This window comes from Leptonotus elevatus, chromosome 3, assembly GCF_054856555.1.
Source record: "Leptonotus elevatus isolate MCC_2025b chromosome 3, RoL_Lele_1.0, whole genome shotgun sequence".
Classification (NCBI taxonomy): Eukaryota; Metazoa; Chordata; class Actinopteri; order Syngnathiformes; family Syngnathidae; genus Leptonotus; species Leptonotus elevatus.
Genome location: NC_141241.1, coordinates 6,620,053 through 6,647,603, shown reverse-complemented (window position 1 = coordinate 6,647,603; position 27,551 = coordinate 6,620,053). Strand labels below are relative to the sequence as shown.

Below are 27,551 nucleotides of genomic sequence, written 5' to 3'. Positions count from 1 at the left end.
TCTTAATTTGTATTATTTGTATCTGTTTGACATATTAATGCATTCATACCACTGATAGTGTAGTGATCCAAGCTGTAGTGCCCCAATAGCCAGAGTGTCAGTCCCCAAAAAATGGGTGCTTTGTGTCAGGAAGGGCATCCAGCATACAAACTGTGCCAAACTAATCATGTGATTGACATCCCCTCACCGGACAAGCTAAAAGTCACAACAACAACAACTTGAACGGATACATAGTGGCATGCTGCAATAATCACGAAATCAATATCACTGTGGGAATGTGTCTTGTTTATTTGACTACCATGGGCTGTTACTTCCTGCCTCTCGCTCAAAGTCAGTTGGAAAAGGCTCCAGCTCACATGCCACCCTAATGAGAAAAAGTGTTACTGAAAAAAAGATGGATGGATGGGACCATCTAGCCAGTGCCAGTTTTACTATGAAGTTGCGCATTGTGGGAGTTAAGAGCTTCAAAGAAGCTTCAACCCTGACATGTTATTGATATTCTGTATCCCATTAAGCAGCTTTAATATGGAAGACTTTGGTATTGTGTGATCAGGTGATTGACTGGTCAAATTGTGAGCGCTTGTGGCATTCAGATGTTTTTATTAAAGCTCTGTGACATGACAAGTAAAAAGCAAAGCTTCATCAAAGAGAACCATCACAAGTTAGTTGACTGCACCCGCTGCAAGTTGAACAAAGTTCATTAACGTAGTTAATGTTTGAAGCTCCAATGCATATTCCAAGCCACATCAAAAATCTGACCAATTTCCTTTAATATGGCAACAGCTTACAGGAAAATGAGCTTTCACACAAGTCCCAAGTGCCTTAATTAATATTTATATTTGTCCAATGCCTCAAACACTGCCTTCAAGCTTTCATTAAATTATCATGAGATTGGGCCGAGGCTTTTCTGTGTGTAGCGTAGTGCTGTTCTGTTCTGTTGTAGGGTGTGCAAGATATGACACCATTGCATCCCATTCCTCAAATAAAAAAAATGAAAACCTTGATTTTTTTTTTTTTATGACATTGTTTACAAACAATATCAACAGCGGGGGAAGGGTATTAAAAAATTATTTTGCATAAGCCAGTGATGTGGAAAGTTGCCTTTGGCAGCCCCGAACCTTAACACCCTAAGCATTACATTCTGCACAATTAGAGGCTGTCCTGTGAGGCATCTGACAGCATGACCAGGAGGTGCACGCTACCTTGTGCTCTACACAGTGTTGCTAAATGCAAGGCAGCTATGATAATTAGTGTTTCTAGCCAGAAGCTCCTCACTGGCGTCTCACCCCCGCACTGACCCAGGGAGATTGGAAAGACGCCTGGTGGCTCCCAAGAGACTGAGCCTGTCAGCTCTGTCACTTCTCCCATGACACAGGAGTGAGTGGAGGTGTTTTTAAATGCCAAAAAGGACACCCTTTCCAGAGCCATCGTCTGGTGCCTGAATACAAGTCCTGTCTGTCAGTGTGGTGTCCCTACTCTGTAGACCCTGAAGCAAAGCTGAGGCTAATTGTCCAGGGTGAATTACCCCACCGCGAACGAACCATTCCGATTAAGTGACATTGTTTCCATGTTAAGTTGATCCCTGCATTACCTGGAAATGTATTTTTGTAGTGCAGTATAATGTGAGTGAGTTGTCACAGCATTTCTAATGCCATACTAATTTGAAATTTTTCTCAAAAATCGAAGTACGCCAAGAAAAGTAGCAGGAATGGGATAACATTTGCATGCAGGCATACTTGAGATCAACAATAGTGACTGAACTGACTCTAGGCCTATCTGCATAATGATATTTGTTTGCACTGTGTTTGTTCTCCCTTTGACACAAAGCTCAAAGTGATGAGATGCAAATTTCATGGTTTTTAGAATGAGAGGCTCATGCTTCAGGTTTCTCAAGTGAATAAGAAGCAAAGTCATCCATGCTAAGTAGAGAAAATATTTTTAACGGACCTGTTGTATACAGCTCACAGCAGATGATGAATTTCAAAGTCAGACTTGAACTGAAAACAGCTTTGTACCTGTGTTCAAACTGTAACTTTGCTTAAACATTAAGCTATTTGCATGAATTCCAAGCCAATATTGAATTTCCTTATTTTATGCTCAGAGGAACGAGTCTACTCCATGTTGCTATTTCATAAACATGCCCATCAAATAGGTTGGTAAAAACAAACAAAAAAAAAAAACTAGAGAAATGTATCGTTTCAGTTACTGGAATGAAAAAAAACACACACACTTTTTTGTCGTATACGTTTATTTAAAAATAAAATACATGATATGTTTAAGCTTTTGAAATGTAGATTGCATTTGGCTAGCAGAAATAATGACTTAATCATGAAGAGAGGGCAATCTGGTGTAAAATCAAAATGCAAGAGAAGTCATACAGACAAAAACTGGTTTGCATTTCTCTGTTAACATTCTGCAAGCAAATATTGACTTTGATTAGTTTGTAATACATTCAGGCTTTTTGAAACTATTTCTTTATAGCCTAGTTTCTGAAAAACACTATTTTCCAATTATTCACATACTTGGTATTTCAGTGCCAACGTTCTTTGGACAGATGAGACATCCATTGGCTTCTGCTTATCCAGGCTTGGGTCGCGGGGGCAGCAGCTTTAACAGGGAAGTCCATACTTCCCTCTCCCCAGCCACTTCAACCAGTTCCTCGGACATGCCCGGAACACCTCTCCAGGAAGTCGTTTAGGAGGCATCTGAACCAGATGCCCGAACCACCTCATCTGCCTCCTCTTAATGTAGAGAAGCAGCCGTTCTACTCTGAGCCCCTTCCAGATGACCGAGCTTCTCGCACTATCTTTAAGGGAGAGCCCTGACACCCTGCGGAGGAAACTCATTTCGGCCGCTTGTATCCAGGATTTTGTTTGCTCGTGACCATAGATGAGGGTAGGAATGTAGATCGACCGGTAAGTCGAGAGATTCGCCTTTCGGCTCAGCTCCTTCTTCACCACAACGGACCGATACGGAGTCCGCATCACAGCAGACGTTGCACGATCCGTCTGCCGATCTCCAGCTCCATCCTGCCCTCACTTGTGAACAAGACCCCAAGATACTTGAACTCATTCCTGCCCCAGAGAGGGCACTCCGCCCTATTCCGACTCAAAACCATGGTCTCCGACTTGGAGGTGCTGATTTCCATCCCAACCGCTTCACACTCGGCTGCGAACCACTCCGGTGAGAGTTGGAGATCGCGCCTTGAAGAAGCCAACAGCACCACACTGCATCTGAAAAAAAAAATATTTAATTGGATGCATTTTATTATTTACTGCTGCGGATGCTGGATGGCATTTCCTAGATGTACTGAAGTAGACCCCATATAAATTGTTCAATGACACTCTGCTGTGTTACTAAAAATCCATGCACATCGTGGTAAACTTTCCATTAATTTCCTAAAGAGACAGTGTGTCATGTCAGTTATATTTCTTTTTAATAATAAATGAATGAGTGAATGAATAATAATACGGACACCGAAATAGAGAACTGGTCCGCTCTTGCCTTGAAAATTCAGAGCTAACAATTGTTCTCTTTATCACCCATCAAGACAACAAAGCTTGTTTCTTTGTTCTTTATAAATTACTGCTTGCAGAGGAAAATGAGCCAAAGTGCACAGCGAGGCATGATGTAAGAACAGCAGCAGATGGGTTTACAGAAGAGAAAAAGAGTAAACCTATCGTATCAGGGGGGCCATATGTGACTTTGGATAGCATCCCAACCCGTGGTGCGTAAATAAAGCAGATGTTTGCTTGACGATTGCTGCACTCCAAAACCACAACAGAAACTTGAAAGTGGATAAAGTCATAGAATAGATGGCTACAAAGCAGAAAACTATTGTTGTTTTTAATGTCTCTTTAAGATCATGAGGAATTAAATGTTCCGTACTTCAAATTAACTTGCAATGCATATCTTTGGGTTTAAAGTGACCTAGCCCTCTCAATTGTTGACAGCTCCGAGTTAAGGCCTACGATGTCACACGATCAGCGATGATGCCTCCCCGATATGACTCAGATGGAGTTGAGGCCTTTAAAAATGGGTCGTTGTGACCTTTCCCTTGGGTACAAGAGCTGTCTGGTAGCGAAAAGCTGATGTGGTTGTTTGTACTATGGCCATTATGTTATTTGCACCGCATATTCAGCATTCATAACTGTTTAGTGCCAAAAGCTCTGTTAGTCACTGTTTTTTGAGGATCAGGGCTGACGGGTTAAGCAGTGGAGACATTAATGCTGAGTAACCTCTAGTGTTGGCCTGATTGTGCCCAGCGGTATTCTTTGTTTTTTGTTTTAGAACATTAAAATGTTCATAAAACACTTTATCGGCTAAAATAAATGGGGTCAAGATGCTCAGAAATGAATGCAGGATATTACAGAAGCTGAAGACTGCAGCATAAGAATGAGTAAGAGACAGCTATTCCATGTATTTTACACAGTCAGTATCATTTCCACTTGCCCTGAAATAGAAATTATATTGATATTTCATAGGGTGTTGATATATGTCTGATTGCCCGTGGGGGACTTGAGTTCCCCTTTAAATTAAGACTTGGAATAATCAAATACTATGAATTTTTATTCTTCTTAATCATGAAAAGGATGTGCGGGAACAGCAGAGCCAGAGTTGATTAAAGTGTGCTCAAGATTCATTGAATCTGGCTCAGAGCTCAAAGGAGTGGTTTAAATAGTAGTTCATTTAACAAAATGTTACGTTCTTAATGGGTAGGTAATAATATGGTCTTTATCTTTTATTAAAAAAAAGTGGAGTCGTCTCACAGCATGATGTATGCCTTTAAAGAGAGCTACTTTGAGCAAAGGCAGTGGGCTAGAAATATCATGAGAGAGATAAAACATTTGAGCATGACTCCGGTCCACCATTAGGCTTACCTGCAGGCTCAGACTTCAACTGGCAGTTGGCGGCATAATAAATTGTTGAATGTGAAAATTACTGTTTTATGCGTGTTCAAACCAAATTCTAAAGAAAACGGGATCAATGACAGTCAAGTTCACTCACACCTCACAGATGTTCTCTCTGAGGCCAAGAGTGCCGTTAGTGGAATTGCATTTTAATAGACCGTAAAAACATCAGAAAAAATGCTTCTTTTTTTCCCACTGTGACCCAATATTCTACATCATAGCAGCTAATATTTTAGTGGGATGTAGATGACTAATTATCAGATGATGGCGATTCGTCACACTTCCAACATTATTCAGACATTAATTACAGATCCCACACTTTGGACTGACAACAAACTAGTACATAACATTAAAAGTCTTCACTATATACAGTGGACTGAACCAATCAGAATATAGTACAACGGCTTGTTGATTTCCAATATGCTGCATACAAATTATTGCGATCTGTCTTCACCTGATGTACATCTTACTAACATCATACGTCGCAAATAAGGCCAAGATACAAAAGTTAAGGATGCCAGGCTATTTTAGGAGTGAATAATCGAGGCACATTTTGCACTTTACAAACAGAGGAGGGTAAACTGGGCAAGTCACACACAGTGTATGAGCCTGTTACACAAAAGTTACGTATGTCAAGAAAAGTCAAACGGCATCAACAAAGGGAATCTAGGAGTCTAACAAAACCCGGTTTGAACAAGAAAATCAATTTTTTGATCGAAAAGATACAATTGCATTAAACCGAATCGTTCCACTTTGTAATATATCAATATTTGTATTGAATCGACTTTTGTTAGAGAGATATATCTTAGAAGCACATTTGCAGTACCGACAAGTTCATTCAAATGTATGTAAAATGACAACAAAAGAGTCATTGCATCATGCCTTCTCGAACTGAGCTATACTGTATCAAATCATTCCTCTTTCAAATTTAATCGTCGTTTAGCACCCCACATATAGAAAACCGTATCGAATCAACTGTTGTAAAGACATGCACACACACGCACGCACACACTTGTCTTTGTATCATCGTGGGGACATCTCATTGACATGATGCATTTCCTAGCCCCTTCCTCCAACCACAACCATCAAAAATAATTGCCTTCCCCCATTCCTTACCCTAACCTCAACCATAATCCATTTTAAACCTAAACTTATAAAACGAAGTCTTGACCCTCAAAAAGAGGTCTGAATTTGTGGGGACCACCAAAATGTCTCCACAATTTCAAGTTGGTCCCCACAATTGTATATGTATATATATATATATATATATATATATATATATATATATATATTGTGTTACACTGGTGTATATTGACAGTCCCACTGGCAAAAATAATGCTCAAAGAGTAACCTCTGAGTTCTTGTTGTGTAGGCATATGATGAAAGGGGCGGATTAGACAGGCCTGAGCCGATGCCCTTTTGTGCTAATTAATACATCTCCCCCACATCTCACTGCCACCTCGCTAGTGTATGCAAACTACACAAGTTGTGTTATTTACACCAACATGGCGTGCATTGTTAAGGATAGTCAGGCTGCTTTTGATTCTAATGAATTGTGCTTTAATTAAGAGGTCAAGACTTTAAATACATGCAATTAGTAGTGTCAAAGGCCTTACACATAACTCATGGTTACTCTTTGTAGACTTAATTACTGCATTGTGGTACTTCTAAGGACAATTTGCCCCTGACACATTTCATCCTGACACAAAATGCTGTTTGACCCACTGCTCGCAGCAGCCACACATTTGTAAGTATGCAGGGATTTTGAATGGTTGTGTGAATGCAGCCACGTATTCTCACTGATACTATTGTCTGTTTTCCTGTTATCTCGGTTCAGTTTTTAAACCTAACAAAATAGCATTGCCGTAAAGCACAAAAAAAGGGCACTCCATTTATCATTAAGCATCAGGTGGGATCATCATCTTGGTTCTGAACTATTGGGATTTTGTTTGTGCATCAAGGTCAAGACAATTTATAATGCTACCAAAGCATCCAATCTGGTCATCCTTCTACCACTTCCAGATCATATTGGCGGCATATTTATTTGGCATTTCACATGTAATATTTATTTGTTTGTGAGTTAGAAAAGTCCTTATATAAGAAATAATTTTTTTCCTATGATGGGTAATTCTGATGTAGTCTGAGTATGCCATCCACCTGAGAGTTAATTGGTTGAAGGAACAAGGTGAAAGTTGTAAGTAAAAAAAGAGTACTGGCCACTGACCTTGACGTTTTTGAAGCATTGACAAAAATGTTAGCAAAGTTTAGCTATAAATCAAAGAGAATTACATTATATATTTAACCAAACTGCAAATTTAGAATAGACCACTCGCTAAATGCTAAGCGCAAACACATGGGTTAATGAATGCAAGTAGCATTGTTGTTGCAGTAGTCATAACTCGTTAAGCAACGGATATTTGAACACAAATTGTGTAACAACACATGCAGTATATACATACAATACATATACACAATATAATACACATTCTTTATCGTCTGCAAAAGTTCCATCCATCCATCCATCCATTCATCCATTTTCTGTACCGCTTGTCCTCACAAGGGTCGCAGGGGTTGCTGGAGCCTATCCCAGCTGGCTTCGGGCAGTAGGCGGGGTACACCCTGTACTGGTTGCCAGCCAATCGCAGGGCACACAGAGACGAACAACCATACTCACAATCACACCTATGGACAATTTGGAGTGTCCAATTCACCTGCCATGCATGTTTTTGGAATGTGGGAGGAAACCGGAGTACCCGGAGAAAACCCACGCAAGCACGGGGAGAACATGCAAACTCCACCCAGGAAGGCCCAAGCCCGGACTTGATCTCACAACCTTTGCACTGGGAGGCGGATGTGCTAACCAGTCAGCCACCGTGCCGCGTCTGCAAAAGTTGTGAAACTTAAATTCAGGCGGCCAAGGCACACACACCAGATGGTGTACAATGTGGGGTTGGAATGTATTTATGGAATTTTCATTCATTTCAAAGAGTAAAGGTGATTTTAGATACAATGTTTTGAGTTAAGTGTATGGCCATGGAAAAAAATAACTCATAAGTCAAGGCATCAGTCAATTTAGCAAACAAAGCACTACAGATGCAAACATGGCACCCCACCCACATGATGTGTGTGCATATCTTAAAAAAAGACTCTGGGCATAAATCGTCTGCTGCTCTTCCCAGTTCCCGCTGTACCAGGTCCCGTGGATGAAAGCAATTATTTCACTGCAATTAAATCCAGTAATTAATTCAGTTGCTGGTTCGAAGCAATGGTTCAAGTGTCAGCTGCATGTGTTTATGGGTCATCTGAAGTGAAGGGTAAGAATAGCAGTGAAGATTTTATGCATCTGTTGGCACACACAACACCCACCCTAAGCCATGAAGTATATAACATGCAGAGTAATGTCATTTAGACCTTGGCAAGCTTCTTGTGGCCCACTCAGGGGACTTCCTCGCCTCCACAACGCCTCTCTATTCTCAATTCTCTCCGCCCTCTGCCTCTTGTTTTCCTCCACTCCTTCGCAGCATTGTTGTTATTTTCTTTCTTCATTTCCTTCCCTCCATTTCCCCATCTACTTCTCCAAACGCCACTCGTCGTGCTTTTCTTCCTTTTATCCCCGTCACCCCTTGCTTTGTACATCCTGCCTCCTGGAGCATGCCTGGCTTATGTGCCCAGTATGCCATTGAGCGTCATAACACAAAGCAGTGCCATGATCCAGAAACCCCATTAACACTGGGATTTCACCCAGAGATTATTTAAGTGTGGCATGCCTGCCAGGCAGGGTTGTTCTCTTTAATCTCTACAGCCCAATGAATAGAGTAGGACTCGGGGAAGAAGGGATTTGGAGGAGTTTGAAGGCTGATTGGGTTCTAGAATGAATACAAAATGAGCTTTTAGGCATTTTCAATATTTCAGTTCCATATGGAGTTGGATTTAGGTCGTGGGAGCAATAGCACATTGTGTTAAAGGGAAGTTGGGGTTAAATCGCTGGCAATGTGATCCCATTCTTCGTTAGCTACGTATTCTTCGGAGGTTTGCAAAGTAATTTAATTTGAGGTAATTGTAGCAAGGATCCGTAATTAAAATAATTCAAATGCATGCCATTTATAGATGAGAATGAAATGGTAATAAGGCCGCTGGCTGTTTCTACTCGTGCCCCATACATGGCTTTCCTTTCATAAGCATTCCTTTGTAAGTGCATCTAAAATCACATTTCTTCATGTGTCATAGGATTGAACGTCGGATAAAAATAACAACCTTAAGACGATGACACCTTTTATCTGACTGCTCACTAAATATTACTGTCTTGGGGGCTTGTATCTATTGATTTGTCTTTGTTTATTGTGGCTGTTGCTATTGTTTTCCGATTTGTGATTCTGGAAATACTCATGTGTATGTCTCAGGGTGATGGCAGAGTGTGTTCTCACCACAAGACGGTTACCCTCTCACAGCCGCAGAGGTCTTTGACCCAATCAGTGAGTCAGAGTGCCTGCTGATTTTTTGACATTGAGAGGGGCACAGACAAAGCTACTCATCAAGTATGGAATGATTGAGAGGATTGGAGGAGGAATGGGTTTGGACAAAGGGGCATTTCCAATTTACATGCTATCCTTGCTGTTTGAAATACTCAAACTGAAAAGAATATTGTTTTTGACAACATATAGAAAAAAACAAAACAAAAAAACATTGTACTTCTTATATTTTGTCAATGTCATGTAACAGTGTAGCTCATGTAAATATGAGATATGAACCAATATGGGTTTAGCAAGCTCTGCAAACTACGCCAATAGTAAACATCACGTTTAATGAGTACCCCAGTGATGAACATGAACTTTGTATTTTTTGTAGACAACACAGTTTGAACAGCACTTGGATCAGGAGAATACATGTCATGTTGTGTATCAAAGACTTCAGATAAAAAAAAAAGAAGAAGTCATTTTTGTAGGACGTTAGGGAAACTATATATTCTTGCAACAGGCCTCATCACTATTTAACCGCATGTATGACAAAAATGCTATTTTAAATATAGACATTAGACAATAGATTTCATTTTTGATGTGCATTTTTTAAATGTATAAAAGATCCGCTATCCTAACGCAATAGCAAAGGGTTTAAAAGGCTGTCTTGCATAAAAATGACCATTCAAGGATGGCTCAACTGCAACATGCAACTAAGCCATGTCTCCCATGTAGTGGTGATTAGTGATATTACAACTTAAAGCTACAGTCGAGCCCTACACATTCGCAGTTTGGCACCCGGGGATTTCCATATTTTTTGCCCACCCCATACCCCACAATTTTTTCAGTTTGGATTTTTCCTGTGTTTTCCGGGATTATTTCACCACATTTTCATGGAAAACATATAATGAAATACATTTTGGGGTTTGTAAATTTGTTTTTAATCAGCACACCACCATCCTGCCCCAATTATATATTTTTTTACTTTATTTATGTATTTATTTTTTAATCAATTGTTCACTCAGAGTATAGTTACAGGCTGCATGTTGCCAGTTGCCTATCCCTGTGCTCCCTTTTGAAACAAAACATTTATAAGAGGTTGTAAAAATGATTTGATTTTATCAGGCATTACAAAATGAAGAATTGATATACTATATGTTGCCCTCAAATGCGTATGAATAAATTTGCATATGTACCAACAATATCCTTTATTGTATTAATGACTTCAATGACACAAGTACGCCTACAAATTCACATGAAAGTGCATCCGAGTTAACATTGCATCATTTTCATGTGGCCTATTGCCGACGCAATCATTCCACCCTCTAATTTATGTATATTAATTTAAAAGAGGTACAAAAGGTTTGCTTTTCTTGATTTGGGGGATTTTGGCAGCTGTCTTGTAAAAATATGAGTTAGAAGGATTAGTATTGCCAGTCTCTTTAACAGGAAAGTAAAATGCTGTAAACTAGATTGCTTAAACCATCTCTGCTCAATTATAGACATCTTGGTAATTAAAACCCATGTTCACGTGCCATGTAATTTCATGAGTTTTGGCTCATGGCGAGGAGGGGAGTGTTCCAATTGGAAGGAATGGAGTCCGCTTTCATCCTCACATTCCAGGTTTAGCAGTGAGAGTGCACGCTGGAAAGAGTCAGTACAACGGGACTGGCAGGGGAGAGTCCTGATTGTAGGCACAGATGTGAGGATTTATGAATCCTCAATGCTGGCATTTACACAAGGCGGCATAATAAAAATATTCTCATATGGGGCCCTCAGAGACACAAGCAAAGCACATAATCCTCGAGATTAGTGTGATTGATTGTTTCCTCCAAACAGGATTTAAAATAGCAAGATAGTTACAATCTTCCCTGTGATTGACTGCCCAGCAGTCGAGGGTGCGCACGGCAATCTCTCGCTCAAAGTCAGCTGGGATAGACGCCAGCTCACCCATGATACTGAACAGGATAAGGGGGAAGAAATAAGTGAACGTAATCTTTCCTTCTGAGATTATGTTTTATGTTGTGACTCGTAAAATGCAGTTCAATTAATACGTCTTTACCCCATGTGTCCTTGAGCTTGTTTGGTTTCGTTAATATTTATGTTACAGCAGATGTTTACGTTATTTGCACCAGCCCCCGCTGAACTCTGCCTCTTTGCAAAAGTAATGATTGCAGTGAAACCTTGCAGGTAACACGTTCAACGACCTCGACAAGTGCACAGCTTGTATCAGAGCACATTTGATTTTCTTGGTTTGAGATTTCAAAGGTATCACCTGCTGTAATTGCTTGACTCAGGAATCTATAAATCATTGTTCAGTAAGGTCATCTTGTAATTTCTTCCCTAATGTTGGCATTTATTTTCCTAGCATGCTCTCTTTTTCGCATTTAATCTAGCCAGGTCATTTGAAAGATTAATTGCTGCCATCTTCAAAAACAACAAATTAGTTTCACACGTCCTGACATTAAACGTGAGCACAGCCACACACATCAATACGAACACAGGGGGTGGAAAAAGGACGTTGCAGATGAAGCTATCACTGTGGTGCCCTTTCCAAATCAATCATGGTAAAGTGTTAACCCCATAAAGAGGGCCTGTTTTTCATGCAAGGAAGTTAATTTTAACAGCAAGTCCAGGCTATAATTTCAGTTTAAATTAAAGAAAATTACTCCTGTGACATTTTCTCATCTTTTCTGCATTGTTGCACCCAGGAAGTCATTCAAATGTCAAATGAAGTCCATGTTTACAATTGGGTATTGCCTTTATTTCCGGTACTATAAAATGCGTTAATGTGATGGCCGTTAATCACTAATTTCTACTCACTACTAGCCATGTCTGTTTATTACTCCGTTCCAATCAATGTAAAGGTAATAGCCACTTTTTCACTTAAGTGTTGATCACACTGGCTTGGTCTTAAGTGTCACTTCTTATTTTTAACCAGCACTCTTGTCAGTTTACGCCTCACCAGCCTCATTGTTTAATTACATAGTAAACACGAATGCCATCGGAAATCCTTGCAACTCATGTCCCCATTCAGAGGGACACCAATTACACAATTTAATTATTCCCTTTTCTATTTGTTCAAATTCTTGATCTATTGAAATGGTTACTCTTTTTTTCTTCCATAACTGTCTTTTTTTTTTCCTTTAAATTATGGATTGCAAATTTACTTTTGCATATATCAACAATCTTCAAATTTTAGTCAGGGATGTACCGGCAACAAGTTTTGGCCCAGGAATATTCTCAGGGCGGAGGTGGTCTATTTCTAATGGCAGATGATATGCAAAGATTCATGGTGGTGGTGATGGTGGTGGGAGTGCACATAGGAGCCGTCATGCGCCGATTATAATTCATCGACTGGAGGATGAGACTGGCCTGGAAATGGATCGGCGGGTCGGTATACTGCCGAAATTTGCGATGGCCATCACACCCCTGGTTGTAGTATTAAGCTAGCGTTTACATTTTGTGTTTATTACCTTTTTTTTTTTTTATTTACTTTTGGACATTTGAGACGGCAGCATTGCCCAAAGGCATCTTTATAAAAAGTGAACTGACTCACTTCAGAAGTAAAATTGATGGCATTAGGTCCAGTCTTTTACCTTATCAAAATACAACTTTTAATAAACCTGGACAGTTACTTTTTTCTGGGGAAACACTGGAAAGTTTTGCCCTGGTTGATGCAAGGACACTTGGTCAAGTTGTTTTCCAGCTCAACCCAACAACCTCCATTTTAGATCCAATTCCCACATCACTTTTAAATAAATTTTATGGATTTTTTGAGGAACACATTTTAAATACAGTCTATTGCTCTCTTCAGACGGGTGTCTTTCATGCCGCCTTTAAAACGGCGGTTGGTGAAACCCCTTCTTAAGAAAAGCATTTTTCATAATTACCAACCTGTATCCAACTTACCATTTTTAAGTACGAATTTAGGGGAAAAAAACGTTTTTATCCAATTAAATAAAAACATTTTTTTACAGAAATATCAATCTGGTTTTAGGATGAACCATAGTACCCAGACTAACCCTTTTAAAGATTTTAAATGATATCAGGTGTAATGAAGACCTGAAAAAAACTTAGTCTTGGTGCTACTGGATTTAAGTGCTGCTTTTGATACAGTTTATCACCGCATTTTATTAAACAGACTTAGAAGCCTGGTGGGCATCCCTGGTACTGCTTTTAACAGTTTTTATTCCTATCTCACAGATGGATATTTATTTGTAAGTATGGATACATGTTTCTCTGGAACCCATAGAATTAAATGTGGGGTTCCCCAAGGTTCAATTTTAGGCCCATTACGTTATAATCTTTATATGCTTCCCCTTGGGGTTAGTCATCAGGAGACCCGGCGTCAACTTTCACAGTTAACGCTGTCGTCACACAGCTGTACATCGCCGTGTCTCCTGATGACTTGGGCCCTATTGATACCCTTATAAATTGTATATTAGATATTAAGTCATGGATGGCAGTAAATTTCCTGCAGCTCAACCACGACAATACAGAGGTTTTAGTCATCGGTCCTGGAGGTCAGAGAGAGAAACTTTTACCAAAACTACAACATTTGAAACCCTCACAATGTGTGAAGAACTTGGGCGTAGCTTTTTATTGTACTATGGATGTTTCAATTGTTAAGCACCTTGAGTTGCGTTTTTAATGTATGAAAGGTGCTATATAAATAAAGTTTGATTGATTGATTGATCTCTCTGAAATGAAAATACATTTTTGATTGAGTCCTGACTGATTTGGGTATGGTAAAATGGCCTATTGTGCCCACTTTAAATGCTTTACTTACTTTGCTTCTGATGTGCTCGTCCCGACAGTGGCAGTAGTGTGACACAGGTAGATTGATAATGTCAAGAAGTGGATTAGGCGAGCAGACTTATGTTTGCCTAACGATAATGGCGCTGATGCTGCGATGAAAGTACTTTGGATGAACATTTATGACTAATAAACAGCTTGAAGCTTTGCTTCTAATTTGGAGAACTGTTAGCTATCTGCCAAAATAAACACTGCATGTTCAGTGAGGATAGAATACATACAAATACGTCAGAAAACAAAAAGTGCCAACCTTACTAGTGCCACCCACTAAAGTATGTATGTATGTATATGTTTTAGTGCCTACTGCTTAACCCTCATAGGGTGGTGGTCACTGGTGGATTATGAGATGGAGCCTATCACAGCTGACTTTGAGGTGAGACAAGCGGGGTACAACCTGATCTGGTCTTTAGCCAAAGGCAGGGCACAAATCGACAAACAACTATTCACACTGACATTCATTTGAAGATACCAATGTATTGGAATTAGGACCTATTAAAAATAAATATTATTAATTATTAATTAATTGACCGGTTGCTTGGGAGTTGTCTCGGTTTTCCCTAATTCGCCCACTCTTGTACATTAGGTTTTCTGAAACCTGTAAGAACACAAGACAGATTGACATAGTGCAAATATCCAAGTGCCTGGCACCTTTGAAGTTTTCATTGCTGTTCCTGAGTGATGATTGAACACTGGCAGGTAAGGCAAGGAATCAAGCATTTATGTCCAGAGGTGAAATACAGTCACAAGTTTACCTCATTCAAATCTGCTGACCACAATTAAACAGTGTGTACCATCTTAGATCACCCACCACAGATTTGTCTTCATAAACAAAATACACACGTTTTAAAACAAACCAGGGAACCCTGTGATTCTGATCTATACAATTGATTCTATTATTAATATTCATAATTTTCTCCTTGTTGAGGCTTGCATGGCAGCCAATTCACACAAACCTTTTCCATCACAGCTAATTTAATGCCTGACCAGCTTGCAAATTCCGACACAATTGCTGTCTTATGGGTTGTCATGGTTATGAACTGCACGACACAATTACCTTAAGATGAGCCGTGAGCTTATGCTTAGCTGCATGAGACAAATAGACAATACTGTAAATTTTCTGTACATAGTACACTGATATTAAGTTAATGTTTTGAGCTAGTGTACAGCTTACCTTTTAGTCTGAATACTGTAGCACATGTGCACAATGTAGGTTAATTAGAGGCTGAGTTTGCCATGAATATGCATGTGAGTGAAGATGGTTCTCTGTCTGTACCTCCCTTGTGGTTGACTGGCAACCAGTCTAGGCGCTTCCTCACTTCCAAAGTTTCTAATTCACCTGTGACCCTGAACAGGAACAGTGGTAGAAAATAAATGGATGATTGCACACCACAACAAGTCCACCGCATCCCTTTCCCACATCCCATTTAACAGCATTAATGCCCTTAATTTTCAAGCATACCTTGTATCAATTTAATTTAGTGCCCTTTTAATAGACATAACAGTTCTGTCCTATCCCTCAGGTAATTAGGATTACATGTATATGTGTGCAGACCATCTCAGAAATTACAATTATTAAGAGAGAAGAGACCTGCCTCCAAATTGCAATTACAGAGCTCTCTGGAGATGGATAAGGTCCTGTTTTATTACTAAATTCCTCCAGGCTCAAGGTAATGATCAACACAATATGTCTGTTGCTGCTTCACTCTGCAAGACAATAACTTTGTCTGCTTTGCTCATTGCTGAGTCTTATTTCTATCAACCTTTTACAATAACTGCCCGAACAAGGCAGGGTAATTGGACATGGGCCCTTCCATTCTCCATGGTTTGGTTTACCCCATTCCCCTCGTAATGTTGTACCTTGTACACAATGTTGTCCCCCTTATGATCCAAAAGGTATATCTATGAGATAAGGGGCTCTATTTTCGTAAATAGGTGCTCGGCATAAAAACTGCCACATATTCATTTTCTTGCTGGGGCAAGTCCAGTAAAATTTTGGAATTTGGCAATTCACGCTTTTCTGGGCATTCCAGCAGACCACGGCAAAACTATGAGTGTGGAGCGGCCAATTTTACATCATCCACAGGTGGAGATCTTCTTGCAAGTATTTAAAATGTACTTTGCGAACGCGGATCACGTGGACTTCCAACATGTAGCCCGTGCACCTCTCCTGTGCTGAATTCAAAAGGGAATGAGGGGAGACGCTTCCATTAGTTGGGTAACTGTGTTCACGCCCTCAACAGCGCAAATACAGATCTCTACCTGCGGGCATCTACAAAAATGCCAAAAGAATGAAAACGACACACATGTGCACAGTTAAGCTGCAGTTTGTGCTAAACTTGTGCTAGGCACAAACATAGGACCCAAGATGTTAAACAAGACACGGCTCTCATTTGTTGCATAACGCTTCAGTCAATCTAGAAAAGAAACATTTCTGTCCCCAACTAACCTGTTCACATAAGCCTCAAAGCATGTAATTATCCACAAATGTCTTGTCACTGAAGGTAAACGAAAACATTATTCTTCCTCTACAAAACTGTATAGCTGACACAATACTGTCAGGCAGGTAACATTCTCCTGGCATTTATCAAACATATGCTACCATCACATTTCTAGACAGAGGCAAGTGATTTGCCACTCTACAAAACACATTCTTCCCATAACAGAGGGCGTTACACTACTCCATCTATGGCTTGGCATCGTGCTTGGTAATGTCAGTCTTGCCTGCAGCTGCTCAGCCATGGAAACATTGGCCATGAAGCTTCTAATGTACACTTTATGAGCCTCATCTCATTTGCATGGCTGCATTTTGGTGAGCGTCTGTGTGAAAAGTAGATTTAAATCTTAGAAATGTAATGAACACCATTTACAGCTTTATACTACACACTCGTATTAAAGGTGTAAAACTGTCTAATATAAAATGTCAACACTGAGACTGCTGCTGTCTGTGTTCATTGCGAGACGATTAAATTTTTTTTCTGTCTGTGGCATTTTAATTTGCACGAATTACGATATTTGGAGATGATGTTCCTGACCCTATTATGGTCAGTTAGACATGATTTTTTTTTTAATCTGCTTTCTAGCCACTGCCACGACTAGGTCAGCACACTTCAATTCCTTAGATTTGAAATTAACAAATAAGGCAATGAGCTAAACTTCATGCAGTGCAAGATGAGAGAATACATTTGCTCTCTGTGGCTATTGTTGTCACAGGGACTATACATCTGCATTGAGATGTGTGAAACAAACAAACAAAAAATAATCAGCATATAATTTTGCATAAATTCACATTCTGTGAGAATATGCAAAACAGTTCCGCTGATGCGGATTAGAGACTCAAGAGATATGAAACAAGTAAGCATCTGTGAGTTGTCTGCCTGGGAAGAATGAAAAACAAACAAAAAACAACCAGGTTAGTACCTTCACCTTGATTTGCATAAAACCCATGGCCATCTGAAGAAAAATATACACTTTTCAAGTCATGCAAGGACGTGCAAGATATTAAAGTGAAAGGATGGCAACTTTTTTTGTGTCCTTCTGAAGTTTTGGAAGCAGTCCATGGTGGCTTGTTAAACATTTTGGTAGGTAATATGGGGCAATTATTTCCCCCCTAGAGAGACTGAAAATGAATCCTGAGGTATTGGGTGAATAAACAGTGGGATGGAAGATGCCATTTACTATGGAGGTATGGTTTGATTATCATCACCCTTGGATAGACAGCACATCTTCGTGTTGTATTCATTCTACACTTTTTTCCAAGCCAAAACATCAGCAAACTGTGCTGCAGTCCGAAATAATTGGTAGGATATGCCATATAGAGAATACAGTGTATTGTTGCCTGTAAACACATACACAGACTACATAGTAAGTTCTTTCTTTGTTGCACTATTTCTCTTCTAGGAGTGGGATGCATTAGGCAACAAACCACTGTGAGATGATGGCGAGAGAGAGAGAAAAAGATGCCTTATGCACTATTCTTTTTGTGTCACAGACTTACTGGGGTCATGTTAAAGGTCAACATTTCATTCAGAATTATGTAAAAACAAAACAACAAAAACATTAATACATTGTAAAGACTGAATTGTATTAAGATTATAATATAACCCTGTCCTAGACGTGATTTCAGTTGTTATGACCCAAAACGAAATACTGCAACCATACACAGTAAATAATGGTTTTTAAAACAGCTTGCAGTAGCATTGCCCTCAACTGCAAATTAAATTATTTTATTCATAGTGTATAATGAGCAGCAAAGGTTTAGTCTGGTGGAACGCCCTCTGTGTTATGCTGTTGCAAATTTGACACGACACTCTGTACATTCCAAAACCAGTCGTTAGTATCTGATCCAAGAAAGCCCAAAGTTTATTTCCAAAAGAGAGAATGGGGATTTCAACTGAAGAAGTCAAAGTACCATAACAATTGCAAACATCATTACTCCTTATTATAGTGGGATAGAGTTTGCAAACAACAAACTGGTATGGACAATGCAAGGAGTTCGTTTTTTATGGATTCATTGAGATTTGATGTTACTTTTAACTGACATGATCAGCTTCTCAGACACATATATTAAGTAGCAGTCGTTTATATGCTGCTTCCCACACTTGTAAACACTTTATATGTTAGGTTTCAGAAGATGGTTTGTATTGCGTTTCTAGTGTGTATGCTGTTCAAGTTCACAGGTGAGCTGGAGCCTGTCCTACAGTAGAAATATTGGCAGGGACAGAGATTCCATCCCACATCCTTTTGACTATGAGGCAGAAATGTTATCCAAGTTCACCTAGATTGGTTCTGATGGGTTAAATATTTGCTCTAGATGTAGTTAAAGGGAAAATAGCATCATCTGACAGGTCATGTATCGAGCACTATTTCCAATGCACAATGGATTTTCATGTTTTAGCATAAAATACCGATTAGTTGAATTCTGGGCATATGTATTGCTCGGAATTGACAAACATGTAAATGTCATTCGGTAAATAACAGGCTTTGTGATTTTTCTTTTTTTTCTTTTTCTGCTTCCCTTGCAACTTTCTCACCGCTCATATATATCCCTCTGATCACCCCTCACTTCCATTCTAAAGTTTTTTTTTTTCCACATTAGTCCCGCTTGCTCTTTATCTCTTTTCTCAAGAAGCCGTTTCCTGGCCTCAAAGGAAACACTAGAAAGGATCCATCAACTGGACTAGTATTCTCCAGAGGATGCAGTTAGTGTGTTGCTATGTTATGTTCGCTATCATATTTAACCAACCTGAGATAGCCTTTTCTGTAGATCACAGCCCGTATTTGGGATTTTGCTGCAAAGCTGCATGAATCAGCACGGCTTGTACATTTTGCCAACACATTTTGCAATATTTTTTAGCTCATTGTGAAGTACATCCATAAATAGCAGGCAGTGTTTAAATGGCTAGCTTTATGCATTAGTACATTGGTGGTACATACCTAGTATGTACTGCATTATTTTGTGTTAGCAGATGAACTGGTCGCAAATAAAACCTAAGGCAAATTTAAAGATGGCAATCTTCTACCTTGTGGGTATTTGAACAGCAGCTGGAGACCGCAATCTGCCACCAAAACAGAGCGCCATTCATACTCAAATAGCAACATCTGGGCATGCTTAACAGCATGGAAAAATAAACAAGCCCTATGGACACGAGATCCCCCGCACTCAATCACGTTTACTCCCTCTCCACCCGCTCTTCCTGCCATTGTGAAGGCTGTAGGTTGTTGGTGTACGCCTGGCAGATCAGTACTGATAGAGTGCATCCAATTAATTAGCCAAACACTATCTCATTAGCAATAGCCAACAGACAAAAAACAAGAATACTCTTTTAAACAACCTTCTCTCCTCTTCTATAACCTCTGTGGTTCTGAGTGGGAGGCCCATGAGAGAATATATGAATGATGTTCAGTAGGAGTGTCCATCTTTAAACAACTGTATTGCTCTTGGCTAACATGTATTCAACGGTTTCTGCCGACTTCATCAGCAACCCACAGTGCGTCCTCACAACTTTGTATCAGGAGGAAATATAATGGTTTTCTTTGTCTTGATGCTATCCATCTGTGTGGACGTCTGCAGCATTTGCACAGCGCTGTAAGCAAAAGTCACTGCCTTCTGACACAGTTCTGAAATCCTTGTATTTCTCGACACCTGTGCCTCAGTGTTATTTAGAGCACTCAAGGGCTTTGCACCAAACCGAAGCCACTGGCTATTTGTTTTTTATGTGTAATTCTATTTGTGGTTGTTAGCAAGAAGAACATTTGAGCCCAGAATGTTTATCAGTCCTTCTTTCTATCTAGCTAAAAGACAATTGTGACAGATAAAAACGCTCATTGTGATTACAGAGGTCAAACGAATTGTATTGAGGCAAACGACACAAGTTAAGGCAATATTCTTGAGCCCAAAGATAATCAAAGACGGCAGTCAGCGATAAGCCTTGGAGGTCACTGATTCTTAAGTAAGGTCACTACAAGACCAAACAAAAGGAGGATTTGTTTTGGTCTATATGTAGGAGTGCATTGATTATATGGACTTAAAATGCCAAAGCCACACAGGAATAAATAATGAATAGATGGAATCTTTTATCCAGTGAAGTGACACATTACTGGAATTGGTAGTATAATTTGTTTAGCAGAAGAGGTATTAGGTAAGTTTAATATGGATACTCCACACCGGGGGTTATCAACCTTTTTGAAAGTGAGAGCGACTTCTTGGGGACTGATTAATGTGAAGGGCTACCAGTTTTATCCACACTTCTGAAAGAGCAAGTTTGCTAAAAAGACCTTGAATTACGTGTTTAATGTGCTTTATATATGTAAAAACCTACAAATGTATCAACAGTAATCGGATAATGGATGGATGGAATGATGGATTGATTTAACATGGTAAGATAAAGATGAATATTTTCCACGGGTTGGTGACCACGCACAGTACATTTATAACAATCAATTCTTATTTAGGTGACGTGATATTTTGACTGAATTAGCAATTATTTTGTACAAGCCAGGCATTTATATATGCATATGTTGCTTTTGAAGAGATGATTGAAGGTCTTTTGAGAGAACGACTCAAATCAACCTCTGCTGCCCACAATATATGAGTTGTATTTGTTCTTATCATACGAAGGACATACACACGGACTCTACCTTATTATTTGTTCTGTCACAAACATAATTGAATATGTGTATTTTAAAATCAATACACAGCATGATCATAAGTGATGAGAGCACGTGCAGTTATACAAACACTTTGCTTCAGTGTCTTTTATCCTCAGGTTAAAGTGTGAGAACTGCAAAGACATCATTATTACGCTCATGCACATCATGCTCGACACCATGTACATACACACACTTCTTTCCCCTTCCATCTCTCTTCCCTAATAGCTCCCCTGATGTCTACTCACTTGTCTACCATCTCATTTAAGGAATTCATCTTGCCATCTCTTGGGCGCCATTGATTATTGCTTTCTGTGGTTATGCATGCAACAATGATAATTTGTGTCTTGCTTGGAAATTTTCCGTGCCAATTATGGCTTCCTATTATTGTGATGGGCTCCATGTTCCCTTACAGTACAGTCATCAGGCATCAAATTTCCTTCCATCATGTGTCGTAAGATTGATTCAAAGACACAATTTCACAGATTAGTTTTGTCAGATGTAGATGTTCTCATCAAAGACTCAAAATACATGAATTCAGACATTGTACACATGAATGACCAATAAAAGCAATGCGGTTCTTCAAGTCAATAGAATCTTTTAGCATGGTTTCCCCAAGTCTGTTCTCATGAGTGGTTTGAAGGCCACCCTATGAAATGTATTGCCACTTAAAGTAACATGTTGAACACCAGAATATTATGTATGGATTAAGCCCGAAAGTTATATAACAAAAGCCAAAATGCTTGACAGAATTGAGGAAATCCTTTACTGAAAATAAATATGACAGAAAATTAACATTCAACACCCATTGTATGTTCAGTCTAAGTCCACTTTTTTGATCTGGGGTGTATTCCAGCAAGCAAGTTCAACATGTGTTTGACTTCCCCTGAACTTGACAATTGCAATTGATCAGGCTTTCCTTCATCTCGGGGTCAACTTCCTCTGAGTTTTCTGTTCCTTATCTGCCTTTCATGACAAGCAGTCATGTGTTAGTATCAATTAAGGCAGAGGTGGGCCTCGAGGGCCGGAGTCCTGCAGGTTTTGCATATTGCCCTTCTCCAACACAGCTGATATAGGATCAGCTCATCAGCAAGTTTTGCATAAGCCTGATAACGATCCTGTTGATTGGAATCAGCTTGTGTTAGAAGTGAGAAACCTCCAAAACCTGCAGGACTCCGGCCCTCGAGGACCGAGATTGCCAACCTCTGAATTAAGGGGTAGGAGTAGCTAAAGGAGAACACATAATATCAAATACATCAATGAGTGGTGCAAAATAATAATAATAATAAATGTAATTTATTTTCATGACACCCAAGGACACTTTACTGGGCAGACTAAACTAAACAATTAAAAGCAATCCCCAAAAATAGGGCAGAGAAAAATAATAAATCATTAACATTGTGCGTGACAAACAACAAAGAACACAACTTGTTTTTGTGTTGATGCTTTTGTTCATTCTGTACAATGTAGCATACTAATCCCCAATTTTCATCACAATTTTTGTTATAATTCATATAATAACCTTAGTATAAAGCTATATAGACAATTACTAAAACGGTGTTGTAAATAACATGCAACAGACAATAAACATTTTCCAATTTTCTATAAGCTTTATTTTCATCAATTTGCAAATGCACATCTATTTTAACGAGGGTGAAAACAGTCTCCACAAGTTTGAAAATACACCATTGAAGTATTACATTGCTTACCCATCAACCAATTAGCTTTGTGTCAAGCAAAGCAACAAATTAGGACAAAAAACTTTATGTTTCTGTCTTGGACATAAACACAAGAAATCATTACCTCTTTTGTGCCTGACATACAACAGAATAAATTGTCTGCTTCTTTAGAAAATAGAAACCAATCACAAAGAAGGGAACATTTGAATACAGCTTGCATATTTCTTTATACTTGGGGGAAATTAATTACTTTGTGATGACCATTGGAAGTTTTGAAACAGATCGAATAGACTTGCCATTTGGGGTCCCTCAAGGGTCAGTCCTTGGGCCCCTTTTCTTCCGTCTGTATATGTGACTTTTGGATCAAATGCTTCACAACAGCAATGTTGGCTATCATGGTAACGTAGATGTTTAAAAGGCCCCAAATCACAAGAGTTTAATTAACGTTTTGTGTCACTCTCTTGAGCAATATATTATTTATTGTAATTATACAATTTATCATCAATCAGAGGTCTCCGTTCAATTTCATCTTTATGTTTGATGGTCTTGAGGTCATGACACAAAGCCGTCCGATCATTCCTTTATGGACCTTGCTTTGAGCAACTGTGTGCCTTTTTTTGTGCGGCACTTCAGTTGATTCTGTCAGCACAAAAGTGTGAAAGTGTTACTCACCTTCCATTCACATTTTTTCCTCTTTTTCTCTAAACTACAGTATGAATTGTTGCTCCTGTGTTCAAATATAAGTGGTTGCCTGCAATAAATGAAAATTAAATTAAAATGAAATGAACACTCACTGTTGCATTGACAAACTTGTCATTTAAATGCAGTATACTGTACAGCACTTAACTGCTTTCCTTTTTACATCTCCTCAGATGGCCCCCTGGGACCGCGTGGCCTCATGGAGGCCTCAGAGATGTGCACACAGGAATGCCTGGTCCTGGGACATTCCGACAACTGCTGGATGCCCCCGTCGTTGGCATCATACCAGCAGCACAAGTCCCCCGTGTCCAGTTTTGGATCGCAGAGGGAGTGGGGTCCTAAGGACAAACTTCTCAATGGACATACCTTGACTCGAACCTGGAAAAAGGAGAATGGGCAGTCAGAGCATTTTGGCGACAGGAAGCAATTTGGGAGCGAAGATGGACACTTCACAAGCAGCAGCATGGCTGATATTCCTTTGGTAAGTTTGAAGTCCTGCCAGGCAACTTCCTGCCCAGACAGCCCCAAGGACCAGCAGCTTTAAAATGGACTTTGGTCAACACAAACAGACAAAACAACACACCTGAGCTATTGTTGCTTTTGTTGATTTCTTCCTTTTATGATTTCTTACCACTTCTGCTCTGCTCGTAGTAGGCGGTAGCCACATGTACAATGTAAGGCATCAAACTCAAGTGCTTATGCAGTGTTGCCTCCAAGTCAACAATTCCGAGGATGTATCTCTCATTATATACCTTCATGGATTGAAATGCAGAGGAAAGACACATACTGGGGGAGGAAATGAAGACATTACTTTAAAAAAAAATCATGGCAGACTGGTATATATACAAATGTAATGTGGTTGCTATTGAGGTGTTTTCGACTATATTATTCGACACAATCAAAGAAAATGGAATACATTTCAGAAGGCTGTTCTTAAAACACTATATGTGGACACTTGTTCATTCATTCCTGTGTGTTTGTAAATAAGACTTATTAACCACTGTCACGTATCTGTAATAACCAGAGTGATTTGCACTGCTGTAGTCATCAGGATTCGGATTTTTAGCTGGACAGTGATCTGTAACGTGTCTGCCGTTGTTTTGTTTTTTTGTATCCCACCAATTTGCTTTTGAAACAATGTTATTTCCATGATATGCTCATTGTTCCCCATATACCATATATTACTGAAACAGTATAAAATCACAAATAATCTTTTTTTAACATAAAAAAAATGTATGAAGGATGTCAGTGCTCAATATGTGCATTATAAAAGCAAAACGCTATGAAAACGCTCTATAAACTGATTTTGAAAGTGTTCCGTACAATTGGATAGCAATATATTTGTAAATGACTAAATGTTTTATCTGATGTTGATCTTATTGCTGTATAGATTTAATTCAGATTGTGATTTAACCCAGTACAATCCTGCAGTAGTATTTGGAATTTGGTGACATATGTATATATATATATATTATTTCCACATGGGCTATTATTTTCCACATTGAAAAAAAAAAGAAAAAAGAAAAAAAAAGGTTGAGATAATATTTCAATCGCTGTGCCTTCATGACTTTACTTTAAAAACTGTTCTTATTCAGTAATGACAATTTGTTGGCCACAATAATTGTCCTGCCCTTCAATCAAATGCTTTGTGCATTGACTGTTTGCCAAATTCTGAGTCATAACTACACAGGTATTACAAGGAAAAATCACATTACAGGTTTATTCCAAATATATAAAGGCATGTGCAGAGAACGCTCATACATCCTTCCACTGTCTGAAAAGGTTTGTTTTTCTTCCACAGCATGGATGGCAAAATACACAATGGAACAGCATGCTTAACGATATAGCTTTCGAAATTAACTTCATTTTGTGTATTTTATTTGGTAGAATTGATTTGTGCATAAAATATTTGGTTTGTGAAGCACTTTCATGTTTATGTCACAATATAAAGAAGTGAAATAGGATGGAGTGATTTGCTTCTCGCGGTATGTGCCACTTGTGAGGGTGTTTGACATCACAGATATTGAAGCAGTTAATCATTGTTACTTCTATACAGGTATACAGCTACTGCAATAAATGTTTTAAATAAGTGTGTGCATATTTGTGTAATTGTCTACTACCACTCCTTTTGAGACCTGTGTTCATTGTCTGCCATTAAACTGGAGTAAATCTAGTGGAGGAATAACATACTAAAGACTTTAAAAACATCATACGGCAACAGATTATAATTGTATTTTCTGTCTGTCTTGTGACGTCTGAAAAGGGGTTAAAAGGTCAATAATTAATCCTTAAGGTAATGATGAATGGAATGAAACTAAGCTCCCCAATAATACTATTCACTCTTCTTCCTCTTTGTTTTGCTCTACTGATGAGTGCGTATGAGTAAATTTTACTATTGTTAAAACTCATATTGAATCTTTATCAGATTTTTTTTCAAGAATTATTTACTTTATTTTATTGTATTTTTTAAATTAATCAAGAGGCCACTTAAAATGTGACCATACACTAAGTAAACAAACTTTTCCATATTACTGTGTCTTTCAGAGTTTGGTACTTCTCAGATTTAGTTTAATTTCACTGTTGTTCTAAAAAGACAGATAAAAAGATCCCAGGGATACTACTACTTAAGCAATTAAAGTTTCCTAATGTATTTTCTATTTGTTTTCCCGTGTAACTTCATTGATATATTTATCAATTATGTCGCCAAATGGACCTGCTGAAATTGTTTATTGCCATGCTAGCTATTGACTTGGGCAAGAATTGTTTCTGAAATACATCAAAGCTAATTAATTGCCTTGGAAGTGAGAAGGTAGCGAATTAATGCCATGGCAAGTCCAAGCAAAAAGGCTCTTTTTAGCCTTTCCCTTTTCATATGGCTTGGTTGTTGAATGTTCAGCAGGGTACCTATAACAGAAATGCTGGACATTTTGCAGAGGTAGGCAGAGGAAGTGTCAAATGCCCTTGAAGATGCAGTTGCATTTTCCGTTAAACTTCAAATTGTATACATGTATTTATTTATTTGTCTTAAATTGTAATCCTTCAAAATTAGAGTACATTGAATAGTATGTGTTGGGGATTTTCTTTGTTTTAATTTTATTTATTCTTATTAATGCTTTATGCAATGATAGTTAGGTGTTTGGACATGACTCCTCTTCTATGATGATGACTTTAAACCAACATCCAGAAAAAAATTATTCTTCATTTTAGCCACTAACACTGAATAAATCAGAAATGGTGAAAATGTGTTTAAAAATGGAAATAGTTACCCAAATGTTCCTTAGATATGGCACTATTTTGTCAAGAGCTGACAGCACAACCTTTACACAGATGAGCTTTGACAAACTACCCCCCCCCCCCCTCCCCTCCACACACACACACATTTCAGACATGGTCAAAGACAAATTGGAGCCGAACATATGACTTTGAAAGTTAAACACAATTGTCTTCATTTGGATAAATTGCAGAGCTGAGTATTCATGATAAATATACCCTCCAGAAGCAGAGGATCCCTAAATGGAACATGAAGGTCAGTAGGGAAAATGACGAGAGAACATATACTGTCATGCAAAACCCACAGTAATAACTATGACAGATTAACAGTGTGTCGCACAACATCGCATTCTCTTCTACTTTGACCTTATGTCACACTTCTGAATCATCTGGGCTATTACACTGCCAGAGGCCATTATTATATATTGTAGGTCAAATTTCTGGAATGAATACTGAGGAGTAATCTTCGGGAAAGCATTTTGCAAACAACATGAACATTGCTGCCTAACTTCAGAAATCACAGACTAATGTACTGTATTGTTGAATAAATTCAAAATTGTGAATATCTCTACATT

At 38.8% G+C, this 27,551-nt stretch overlaps 1 protein-coding gene across 4 annotated transcripts in view; it reads left to right on the top strand.

Moving 5' to 3' along the window:
* pcdh9 (protocadherin 9) overlaps positions 1 to 25,772 on the top strand; it is a 155,201-nt gene extending 129,429 nt beyond the window's left edge. For all 4 annotated transcript variants that reach the window (XM_086071523.1, XM_086071521.1, XM_086071522.1 and 1 more), the window contains one exon: positions 23,880 to 25,772. In XM_086071523.1, coding sequence (XP_085927649.1) covers positions 23,880 to 24,250 — 371 coding nt within the window. In that variant the 3' untranslated portion in view covers positions 24,251 to 25,772. The remainder of the gene's footprint in view (positions 1 to 23,879) is intronic.
* The last annotated feature ends 1,779 nt before the right edge of the window (positions 25,773 to 27,551 follow it).